The following is a 12581-nucleotide window of genomic DNA, read 5'->3' as shown; positions in this document are numbered from 1 at the left end:
AAAGCCCTGACACAGAAACAAAGACTCAACACAGCAAAAATAAATAAGTTAAAAAAAAAAAATCCACCTGCCAATGCAGGGGACACAGGTTCGATCCCTGATCCAGGAAGATCCCACATGCCACAGAACAACTAAGCCCGTGCGCCACAACTACTAAGCCCGCACACCTAGAGCCCGCGAGCCACAACTACTGAGCCTGCATGCCTAGAGCCTGTGCTCCGCAGCAAGAGAAGCCACCGCAATGAGAAGCCTGCGCACCACAATGAACAGTAGCCCCTTCTCACCACAACTAGAGAAAGCCCGCGTGCGGCAACAAAGACCCAACACAACCAAAGATAAATAAAATAAAAAATTTCTTTTAAAAAGCAGTAGATAATTATTGCAGAGCAGTTAGAAAATGCAAAAAAGTATAAAGAAAACAACCTACAGCCCATCGTTGAGAAGAACTACAGACATTTTGGCATACTGCCTTCCCATCTTTATCACACATTCTGCTGTCTTTTAAATATTGAAATTTAAGTGTTGTTACTAACAGAATTTCTACTTTGCAGGTATCAGCGTAGCGTGGAATGGGCCACAAACCTCATGCGAAGACAAGGCCAGGATGAGAGCACAGTGCGTAGACTCCTTGAGGATTACACAAAGCCCCTTCAGCATCTTTGTCTGCAGAGGAATGAAGAGGTCCAGTTGTGTAATGAGCTGAACTCTGAAATGGTTTCCAAAACGGAAGGCACAGCAGATAGAGAGAAACTTTCTGCCATGAATGGGGTTGCAGGAAAGACACACGATCTGGAGGATCCCAGCAGGCGATCAGACTGCCTGCAGGAGGACTCCAGGCCTGACCCGATACCTACCCACGGCTCAGGTGAACATGTGGCGGAGGTCACCGCTCCTCTGCCCCATGTGCACTGGGGCAAACAGGATGTTCTCCTCCCGCCCTCTGGTGCTCAGCCTGGGGACAGCAGCCAACGAGCGGGTCTGGTCCCGGCCAGAGAGAGAGGGCCTGAGCATCACTGCGTGCTGGTGGAGGAAGTCGTGTGTGACGTGAGTGAGAGGGAAGACGCCTCAGGTGGGAGCGTAAGTAGAAGGAGAGAGATCACCTCCTCCAGAGCCATCTGTGTCTGACCCAGAGGAGATGCTGGCCAACAGGGACGTCCCTTACTCGGAACTGGTAGCAGGCCCGTGTTCAGCACCTGGGACATGTGAGAGCTGGTGCAGGACACACACTGCAGACCCTCCAAGGGCACCAGCCAGCCCTGGGTCCCAGCCCTGAGGGCTCAGTAGTCGTGAGGGCTGTTTCAACTGAAACTTCAAAGTCTGTGAATAGCTTAACTTTAAAAAATATATGAATGTATATATATAATATTTAAATAACATATATCTGTAATACATAACATATAAAGTAAAGCAGGTCCAGTAACATTCTCTCCCTTGCCAGGGAGAAGAAGAAATGCAACAGTAGTTACGCAGTCTTGAGTGTAGCGGTGGGCAGGGGCTCAGGTGGGGAGGGCAGGGGCTCAGGTGGGGAGGGCAGGGGCTCAGGTGGGGAGGGCAGCCCTCACAGGAGGAGGCTGGGGCACAGAACTAGATCCATTTCATTCAGGGACCTATAAGATAGTTGCCCCAGCAACATCTGTAGCAGCTAAAAGTGAGAAACAGTCTAATAGTTAAATAGCATGAGAAACACCCGTTTGAAGAAATATCTCGCCTTTAGAGTGGAGTTTATGAAGTCTCATTAAGAACGTGGCATATGCTTGGGAGGTGCAGTTGGGTGAAAAAAAGCAACACATAAAACTGACCAACAAAATGATCACAACTGCAGGAAAAGTTCATGGGCGATAAAAGAAAGGAACTAAGTCAAAATGTTAATACAGTTGACCCTTGAACAACATGGGTTTGAATGTGGGTCCCCTTACGAAAGGATTTTTTTCCGTAGTAAATACCGTACTGCTGCACGACCTGCGGTTGGTTGAATCTGCAGCTAGGAAAGAACGCAGACGTGGAGGGCCAGGGCCGGCTGTGAGTTACACGCAGACCTTCAACTGCCCGGAGTCAGCACCTCAGCCCCCTTGTTGTTCAAGGGTCAGCTGTAGTAGAAAAACGAAAACTTATTTTTCTACATAAATAATAAATTATTTTTCTACATAAATAAATTATTTTTTAACCGGATTAATCCAACAAATGTGAATCGGGGAAATTTAGAAGAAAACGTTCGTTTTAAAATGCACCCTCCTCCAGGTAACATGTAGTGCTTCCATTTGTTCTGTATATATTTTATTTTTCTCTTCAGATGTCGCCAAAAAAGAGACTGATATGCAGAAGAAATCCATTTAGGATCTTTGAGTACTTGCAGCTCAGCCTGGAAGAGGTATGTTCCCAGCATGTCGTCTTCTCAGCTGTCGGTCTCTGGGCCCGGGCAATGCCACGTTGATGAGTCCACCTCAAAATGCAGTTCCGCGTGCAGTTCAGTACTGAGGTCGCCGCAGGCAGAGTCCACATGCAGTGAAATGCCTGCATTTCACTCCTCGGCCTTCATTTCATCGATTCTAAGATGTCCATTTAGGGCGGGCTTGCCCCGTATCATCCCACAGAGGTTTCAAGGGGCTTGTCTGAGCACTTCTTTTCACATCAAGGTTTCAGATTGTCCAGATACTGTGTTACTAATTTTTAGCAGCTTCTAAAAAACATACAGGTTTATTGAGACACCGAGCACATACCGTACCATTCATTCATTTAAAGTGTGTAGTGGGTTTTTCGCATATTCATGGAGTTTCACCAGCTTTTCACAGGCTTCGATGCAGGCCCCGAGTCATGTAGCGACTGCTAATTACGTAAATGGATTCTAGGTATTTCCTTCTGCAGAATTACTAACACGTGTTCCCTTTACTGCATTCTCAAAAGTTGCTGCAAGTGGCTTTCTGAACCTGCCTTATATTTTCCGTCTGATTTGGGGTTCCTCTGTCCTGTGTTCACACGGCCATCAGTCCCCCCTTTTTTGCTTATGTCTGTACTGTACCCGATTTTGACGACAGTGCCCCTTCCTCTGTCTCCTGTCCTTGGCCGTGCCCTTCTGCAGGGGTGCTCCTGCCTGTCCGGAGGCTCCTGCAGCATCTAGCTCAGTGCTTGGCGTATCTGTTGGTCTCAGACAGTGCTTGTTGAAAGCGTCCACGCTGGTCATTTCATAGATGTGTTCACAGAGAAGTGACTGTGTCTCCGTATTCTCTTCACCTGCTAGGCTATGCTGCCTTCCTTGCAGTGAGGCCAGCGGTACAAAGAACGGGCTCTCAGAGCAGGAAAGGATGTTGGGATTTATTTACTTCATCTCCTCAGTTTACAAATGAGACAGCTTAGTCTGCTGTGGAACACAGTAGCCACTAGCCGCATGTGACTGTTGAAACTAATTAAAATTGTGCAAATTTAAAAATCCTTTTCTCGGTGCGCCAGCCACGTTTCAGACGCTCAGCAGGCCCCCGTGGCTACTCTGTTGGACGGCGCTGGGGACACCATCCTCTAGGTCCTTGACTTCTCTGAGCCTCAGATTTCTGCTCTGTAAGATGAGGGTGATGTAACACCTTGTTCATGATACATTCTGGAATTAAGTAGTGCTCGTGGCGGCTTCAGCACCGTGCCTGGTGTATCGTAGATGCTCAGTAAGCATTGTGCCCGCTGTTTCTGTCATTACCATCGTTATTAAGTCACTTGTAAAAGCTATTTAGTGGCTGCTTGGAACTCTTCCTTTTGCAATCAGTGTTTAGCAAAAAGATTACCAGGGACTTGCTATGTGCCGGGCACTGGGCTGAGTACTAACGGTACAGAGAGAAGCAGAATGTGGCTCTGGTCCTTAGAGAGCCACAGATTGCAGTTCAGTGTGACGGGCACCGTGTGGTGTGTGGGCTGTGACTGCTCCTCTTGTACCCCACGTCTGACATCTGTGAGGTGCTTGATAATTATTTGTTAAGTGGACGTGTACAAGGTGGGATGGGCACAGAAACTGGTGGGCTCCAAAGGGATGCGAGCCACCTGGAAAGACTTTACAGGGTTGGTGGTACCTGCAGGTGTTACAGGGTAAATAGGGGATTGCCACGTGGACACGGGACGGCAGGCCCTTGCGTGCAGCATGGTCCCAGAAGCGGCCGCCCAGGAGGGGAGATCACGGAGGGCGCGTCTATAAGTAGGGGTCTGACCTGGTCCTGGTGGCACCGGGGCACTGCAGGCGGCTGTGCAGGGGAGTGGCAGGGACCGGAGCTGGCATCCGGGTGAGGGCAGGCTGGAGGGCTGAGCCGTCAGGAGGCAGCCAGCCTCTCAGCTGTAGGGGCAGCAGCAGCGGGCGGAGGGAGAGGATTCGGTGTCAGAAGCTGGGGGCCGAGCCTCGCTGCTCCAGGCGGGGACCAGCTGATGCTTTTCACTGACTGTGTTGCTCCCTCCTCCCACACACCCGCTGAAGAAATGCCACAGTAATGGAAGGCAGGAGGCGAGGTGGTGCTTGTTCTTGGAGGCCGCTCGGTTCCTGAGAACATTCCAGAGACGTGTTGCAGAAGTTTCCAGGGAGCGTGCAGTTAGGCCTGGCTCCGCTTCCCAGCTCTGTTTTGGCAGGTTTCCTTGGATGAATCACCCGTGTTTGGTGGTACCACCCGTACAGTGTAACATGTTTCCATAAATGGCCCTCAGGAACACGGGCAGCCCTGCTGTGGTGATTCAAAGCGGTTCTTAGGTTTTGAGAATGGTAACACCGAGCTGACTGAGGGATCTGTCTCTGAGAGCTGTCTTTCATTTCAACGCTTCAGGCCCTGACCGGATTTAGTGACAAGACATTAAACCATCATTAAGCTCATCCGTCCGTCTTATTGGTACTATCACAGTAAAAACTTACTCATGAGATTTCGAGGGTCTAGTCTCCAGCCTCCACAGACCTCCCCGGTCTGCTGATGAATTAATTCTAAATAAAGCCAACTCCGTTGGATTAAGATTCTCCCCATGTATAATAAGTGCCTAAGAGCAGCTTGCAGAGGTTCATAAAAGCTATTTTAGGCCAATTATAAACGAGGCTTTGGTTTCATCAGGTCTTAGGGAAATGTGTGTTTGCGAATAATGGAAAGTTTCTGAAGAACTTAGATTCTTACGGATACCAGGAGGTCATCTCTTCCTAGGCAAGGACTGGATTGCACCTTTCCCAGCTACAGTGTCTTCTTAGAAAGGCAGGGAAACGAAATGAATTGAGCAGTTAGGTGCTTTGCATGCTTTTGGGGTGGGGGGGGGCGGAGGGTGCTGTGCCTTGCGGTCTGTGAGATCTTAGTTCCCCGACCAGGGATTGAACCTGGGCCACAGCAGTGAAAGCAACTCCTAACCACTGGACCACCAGGGAACTCCCAGCATGGTCTTTGTAAGTCTTCAGGAAATCTAACCTCATTAAGTCTTTAAGAAGGCTTGATCATCCCCATTTTCTAGATGAGATGGGAGGGTTTAAGTGATACTTCCAAGCTAATGAGATTTCAGCCCAGGTCTGCTTATCTCAGTATCTTCCTGTTCTGCCACTGTGAACCCAGAAGGGAAAGTTGAGGGAAAACGAAAGGAAAGGAAGGACTTGGCTTTTTGAGGAACCACCTTTTCTTTTCTGTTGCACCTTTTGGCCACCATCCGTGTCCATCTGAAAAAGCAGTGTGTTGCGTTAATAAGTAGTGGGCCACAGGAGAGCAAGCAGCAGGCTGTCACCAGTAGCTAAAGGAGAAGCAGGACAGTGTCCACCCTGAGGAAACGGAGCTGGGAGACCTGCCCTGGGTAGCCTGGCCACGTGCTCCAGACCATGGGCGGGATCCACACCTGCTTCTTTATTCTTTCAGCACAAGCATTGAGCCCCTTCTAGGTCAAGGGCACGGCAGGCAGAGTTTCTGTCTCACAGAGTTTACTTCTAGCTGGAGAGACACACTTAAGAAAGATACTTTCAGGCGAACGTAAATGCTCTGAGGAAGTCGATCGGAACGGGGTCACACAAACTGGGTGGTCAGGGAGGAGCTCTCTGAGGAGTGACCTTTGACTCCGGGTGTGGGAGCAGCAGTTACAAAGGCGAAGACAGGAGTGAGCTCAGTGTGTCCGGGGACGGAAGTGAAGCGACCATCTAGGGAGAGCGCTGGGCGAGTGCCACGAGACGCCTGGGAGCCAGGGGCCTTCACGTGCTGAGAAGGTAGCTCGGGCTGCCCTAGGGGACGGGCTGCGGGGACGGGCTGCGGGGCCGGAGCACAGAGGCCTTTGCAGAAGTCCAGGCGGGAGGTGGCGGCGGCCAGGATCAGGGCGCTGGACCCAGAGAAGCGGGCCTGGCAGTTAACCACCTGCATCTTCAGAGAAGCTCTCGATTTGGATCTGGGTAGAACTAAAGTAGTTCTCAGGGACTTCCCTGGTGGCGCAGTGGTTAAGAATCCACCTGCCAATGCAGGGGACACGGGTTTGAGCCCTGGTCTGGGAAGATCCCGTATGCCGTGGAGCAACTAAGCCTGTGCACCACAACTACTGAGCCTGCTCTCTAGAGCCCCCAAGCCACAACTACTAAGCCCACGTACCACAACTACTGAGCCCGCGTGCCACAACTGCTGAAGCCCATGCGCCTAGAGCCTGTGCTCCGCAAGAGAAGCCACCGCAATGAGAAACCCACGCACCGCAAGGAAGAGTAGCCCCTGCTCGCCACAACTAGAGAAAAGCCCACGCGCAGCAACGAAGACCGAACACAGCCAAAAATCAATCAATCAATAAAATTTAATAAATAAATAAAGTAGTCCTCAAACCACATGTACTCTTAAAAATTATTGAAGGACCCCAAGGAGCATTTTTACGTGGATTATATCTGTCAGTGTTTACCAAATTATACATTAAAATGAAAACTTAAATATGTGTTTATTAACTCATTTTAAATTAATGATAATAAACCCACTATACATTAACATAAATAATATTTTTATTTAAAATAACTATTCTTTCAAAACAAAACAAATCCAGTGAAAAGAGTGGCATTGTTTTTCATTTTGGCAAAGACTTTAAGGTCTGGCTTAAGAGAAGTCCCCTGGATTCTCACATCTGCTGCTGCGCTCAGTCTGTTGTGGTGTCACATGTCTTGGAGCCTCTGGGAAGAATGAGTATGAACAAGGCCAATAATGCCTTGATCACACAAAATGGTTTTGACTTTGAGAGCTCCTGCAAGGGTCATGGGGACCCCAGGATCCCCGGACTGACCACACTTAAAGGACCACTGCTGTAAAGAGAAGTGTCATCAGGTGGCCAGGAGAGGATGACGGTGGGGTGGATTGGGGCAATTCCTGAGGGTCAGGACGGTGTTTCCTTAGCAGGACCTTGTCACTGCTTGAAAGCCCTGCACCTTCACAGCCTGTGTACACTTGAGTCCTGAGCCCTGGACGGGGAGGAAAAAAGCCATCAGCACCACTGTGGTGGAGCAGAAGCCTGAGGGCTCAGGGCAGGGACCACCTTCCTGCTGCCACCTGCACCAGAGGCCCCTCCAGGATACCTGAAATCTCATCTTCCATCCTCATGTTAAAAAAGAAAGTAGTGGGGCTTCCCTGGTGGCGCAGTGGTTGAGAGTTCGCCTGCTGATGCAGGGGACACGGGTTCGTGCCCCAGTCCGGGAAGATCCCACATGCCACGGAGCGGCTGGGCCCGTGAGCCATGGCTGCTGAGCCTGCGCGTCCGGAGCCTGTGCTCCGCAACGGGAGAGGCCACAACAGTGAGAAGCCCGTGTACCGCAAAAAAAAAAAAAAAAAAAAAAAAAAGTAGCATTTAGAGCCACCATTTCTTCGTCACTGACTACTACAGACCAGCCTCACCTGAGCTGTTCAGACATCAGCGCAGATCCTAATCCCCTTGTACAGGCAGAGCCAACACCGGGGCCTGTTTGCTGCTGTCAGTGCTTGGCATTGTCTTGTTTTTGTCAGAAGGTTATTTTTATTTCCACGTCAGTGTGATTTTACTCAGCTGGGCCCGACCTTGTCTGCCGTTCCTCTTGCCTCCCCACGTGAGTGAAACGTGGTGCCTTTTAATGAAGTTAATGGAAGATGGGGTTTACTCGATCAGAAATCACTTTACAGCAAGAGTGACCAAGAAACTCATTTGGTTTACACAAACCAAGTCTGCGTTGCCCACTTTCCACAATTTTCTACTTATTTTTTTCTATACATTCTTTTCTCACTTTAGTAAGGTCATTTGACAGAGGAAAATCCAATGAGCACAGGTTTCTATTGTTGTTGCTATTTACATCGTTTTTCAGTTCAGCCGTGTGTTTTTATAAAGAAAAAATACATGGAAAATTTCATAGAAATGTGTTGTACTGATTCTAAACCATTTTATGACATTCATATTTTAATCCTTGAAATTTGAATGAACCATTTATGTTTAAAAATATGTGACCATTTGGATGGTGATAAGGACATTAATTTGTATTTAACACAAAGAGAAATCAGTCTGTAAAATAATTTCTCAACGTGGAACAGTTTCTGATGAGCATTTTCTGCTTGCTCTGTTTTTAGGCCTTCTTCCTGGTCTATGCTCTGGGATGTCTAAGTATCTACTATGAGAAGGTAAGATGTTTTATTCAGACCCAGTCCACTTAAAATTTCCCTGATGTTAAAAGCAGGTTGTAGTAATTTCCATATTGCTGTAATACAAATGTGTCCACTTTCACTGGATAAAATTGGAATTGAATTTTTTCTCTAAGTTTAGGCTTTGGGTCCTGAATTGGGATTGTTCAGGCAAAAGCCAGCTTTGACCCTTTCAGACTGAATTTCATTCCCAGAGACTAGGAGGATAGCAGTATCTTCTATAATGATCAGGAAATCTGTCAGAGCGGTACCAAAAATTAACAGCAAAAATAGAAACTACCCGTGTTTTAGCACCTGCTTCGGTAAAGGCTGTGAGTTAGGAACTTTATATGCAGTACTTCTAGTCCTCAACTTGCGCCTGTAAAGACTTTTATAGACGAGGTAACTGAGGCTGAGGAAACACGTAACTCACCCAGGGTCACACAGCTGGTCTGGTTAGAATTAGTATTTGAACCTATGTCAGGACAGCTCCAAAGCCCATGATTTTGTGCTGTATCCTGCTGCCCTTAGCAGAACGTTAATCCCAGTGCTTGCCTCCTGGTAGAGGAATTGGGTGGAAGGCGAGACTTCACCGTACACTTTTGTACTTCTTGAATTTTCGCCCATGTGAATACAATACCTGTTCAAAATAATTCACGTGAAATTAAAATTAAGATGAAAAAGGTAAGCAGAACATTAGAACAGAGAAAATACATTTTATTCTGTTGTTGGGGGTATGTATTTTGTCATTCATCCGCTTCTAACTGTGTAAGTCCCCTTCATGAGTATCCCAGTGGTTTGGAAACGGGTGTCTGGCTGACGGGTGACCCATTGCCTGAGAGGGGGGCCGTCCTTAGCCCACCCCACCTCCTTCCCTGGGCCTTCACTGACATTTGTCGGGGCGTTCCAGCTGCTCTGTAGAACCCTCAGCCTCTGAAACTCGGTGGGCTGTCCAAGCCGGAAGTTCAGCCTTCTCCACGAGACTGTTGCTTGTTTTGGAGGGGGGTGGATTTCAAGACCACACACATATGGAGTTTCCACCTTAGGAACAACCGGTTGTTTTGTTTTGTTTTGTTTTGTTTAAAGGAGAAAAGAAAAAACAAAAAAAACCCAACTCTAGCTCATACTTATGGTGTTAAAATCTCAGACTGAGACAAACTGAGCAAGTCTCATTGAGTGACCGATCCGTCAACCAACTAACTGAAGGACTGGCCGTTTTAGTCAGCACTGAAATGAAGCGGAAAACCTTCCAAACTTACCTGGTCTTTCCTGTTGTGTTTTTGTGTTGGCACATCAGGATGTTCTCTGAACCGTTCTCAGTGTCTTCAAGTCCGACCTTAGAAACAAAATTCCCTTTGAAGCAGTTGGATTACTAACTTGTGCCTTGCAATAAATGTTCTAGTTTCAAAGACTAAATGGAACATGTTTTTGTAAAAATGTGACAGAATTATTTTTGGCTTTTCTGAATGTGGCCTGACAAACCGCAGCTACCCATTAGGGTCTGTGCGTGCTGCAACGTGCGCCCTCTGGCTTTGGTGGACACCCGGCCCGCCCCCATTCCTCTGCCTGGACTGTTCTCCCACCAGCAGCCCCTCCGCTGCCCTCCCCCGCTTCGCTTGGCGGTTTCCAGCCTGCAGGGTTGCTGTCTCAAGGGGGCCTCTCACAGGTCCTCTGGGGCAGTGCTGTCCAGTAGAAATATGATGGGAGCCTCAGATGGGAGCCACATGCATAGTTTTCAATTTTCTGGTAGACACATTAAAAAGGTTTTTTTTAAAGTCAGCTGAAATTGATTTACATTATTTACATAGTATATTTAACCCAACATATTTAAAATTGCTGGGATAATTTATATTCTTTTTTTCATTTTCAGTTTTGAAATTCAGTGTTTTTTTAACCCTGGCAACACATCTAAGTTCAGAGGAGTGGCTGGCTGCCGCCACACTGGATAGCGCGGGTCTGGATCTTGTGGTTAAACCCTTTGTCATGGGCACCGTGTTTGTTTATCTTCTGCTCACACTTAGTATAGATGTTGTTGATTCACCGGCTGGATAACGGGTGGATACATATGTCATAATGCTTTGTTTTCCCCCAACAACCGTAGGAGCCTTTAACGATTGTGAAGCTCTGGAACGCCTTCCGCGTAGTTCAGCCTACGTTCAGGACTACGTACATGGCGTACCATCACTTCCGAAGCAAGGGCTGGGTGCCCAAACCGGGCCTGAAGTACGGAACAGATTTGCGTAAGTGATTCTTGGCTTGGCAGGTGTGAGCACCAGGGTTCACATCAGATCCTGGGGTGAAAATCGAATCGGTTATATGTGCTGTTTTTTCCTGAGATGATGGATGTCCTCCTGCCTTAGATAATCATGTTTGGATCGGGGTGGAGGGTATGTTTTCCTCTTTTCCGCTCTGAGATCTTAGAAGAGAGTCCACAGCCCCTACCCCCGCCTCTCTTTAGTGTGTGATCGTGTGATGTAGGGCAGTCCCTTATCTTCTGGGGTAGTCTCACCTGTCAGATTGTGTGCAATGCCATTAATAATCATGGTAGAACTGTGGTGATAATCACAGCTGACATTTATTGAGCCCTTATTGTGTGCCAAGCATTGTAGGAGACGTTTGACGTGCACGACCTCGTTTAATCCTAATAGCAGTTCTACAAGATCAGAGCTCACCATCCTCGTTTTTCTGATAGGGAGACTGAAGTTGTGAGAGAAAGGGTCATTTGCCCCTAAAAGTTTCCAGGGTCAGTAACTCATAGGCCTGGGCTTTGAATGCTGGAGCCGAGGCCCTTGGGAACTTCTACACAGTACTGCCTCCCTCATCTTTATTTATAGGAGGGAGTCGGGACCCGCTGAGCACCTCATTCACCAGATAATTGCTCAGGGTCTTGTGTGAGCCAGATCTTCTTAGGTGCCAGGAACACAGAGGTGCACAAGACAGACAAAACCGCCTGGGTGGAGCTGCTCATGTGCTGGGGCAGGGCAGGGGTGAGGAACAAACAAGCAAACACATAAATACGTGCTGTAATTTCAGGGTACTAAGAAAAATAAAGCAGAGTAAAGGAACAGAGAGTAAAAAAGAAACTTAGGGTGGTTAGGAAAGGGACTCTCTGAAAAGATGTGCCCCAAACAACAGAAACGTGACTACAGTGAGGGAACAGGTCACTTGACAGTCTGGGGAAGAATACCCAAGGCACAAAGGAGCAGCCAGTGCAAAGGCCCTGAGGCAGGACTTAGGAGCAGCACAAGGACAGTGCGTCTAGAACTAGAGGTCCGAGGGGGAGAGTGACGTGAGGTGATGTCTGGGGAAGATCACGTGGCGCTGGGCAAAGACTTGGGGTGTTATTCTGGTTATTGGAAGTCCCGGGAGATTTTGAGCAAAGGAGTGACATATTCAGTAACATGATTTAGTGGGACCTTTGTGTACTTTCTTACTAATAGACGGCGGGGGGCGGGGGGCAAGGGACGGGAATGGAAGCAGAGGGAGTAGTTAGAGAAGCTGACCTGACCAGCCCTGCGGACAGAACGATCAGGACCAGCTCAAGATTAGTTTGCCAGGTTTCCAGATGATTGCGTGGCCCACAGGTCACAGCGTTTCAATAAGTGACGTAGCCGTTGCACTGCCGTCACTGGCTCCCCGCCCTGCTCTCCTTTTCCTGCCCCGTGAGAACAGCCTCTCCGTGTGAGCGCTTGGCAGGCCAGTGTGCTCACCGAATGGGCGAAACCTGAGCAGGACTTTCCAGTTGACCAGGCCACGGTGATGCGCTCTGAGGAGGTAGGGGTAGCAGAAAGAGCTCTCCGGGCTCACACCGGTTCCATGTCTTACTACCTGTGTGACCTCAGGGAGGTCAGTCCATCTCTCTGAGCTTCCGTTCACTCATCATGTAACATGGATAACAACATCTTTATAAGACAGCATCTTCTTTATAGAAAATAAAAACAAAACGTAGCCAGGGGAAGGGACCTCTGTTGAGTGCCTTGTAAGCATACCTTATTGCGTGTGTTTTCA

At 48.3% G+C, this 12581-nt stretch overlaps 1 protein-coding gene across 3 annotated transcripts in view; it reads left to right on the top strand.

Annotated features, from left to right (window-relative positions):
- The window catches only part of TSEN2 (tRNA splicing endonuclease subunit 2), a 66360-nt gene that overhangs the window by 45208 nt on the left and 8571 nt on the right, over positions 1-12581 (top strand). For all 3 annotated transcript variants that reach the window (XM_060161131.1, XM_060161130.1, XM_060161129.1), the window contains exons 5-8: positions 552-1077; positions 2291-2368; positions 8523-8573; positions 10675-10813. In XM_060161131.1, the coding sequence (XP_060017114.1) occupies positions 552-1077; positions 2291-2368; positions 8523-8573; positions 10675-10813 (794 nt within the window). The remainder of the gene's footprint in view (positions 1-551; positions 1078-2290; positions 2369-8522; positions 8574-10674; positions 10814-12581) is intronic.

The sequence above is a fragment of the Lagenorhynchus albirostris genome, chromosome 10 (assembly GCF_949774975.1).
Source record: "Lagenorhynchus albirostris chromosome 10, mLagAlb1.1, whole genome shotgun sequence".
Lineage (NCBI taxonomy): Eukaryota > Metazoa > Chordata > Mammalia > Artiodactyla > Delphinidae > Lagenorhynchus > Lagenorhynchus albirostris.
This window is presented reverse-complemented; position numbering and strand designations above follow the sequence as displayed.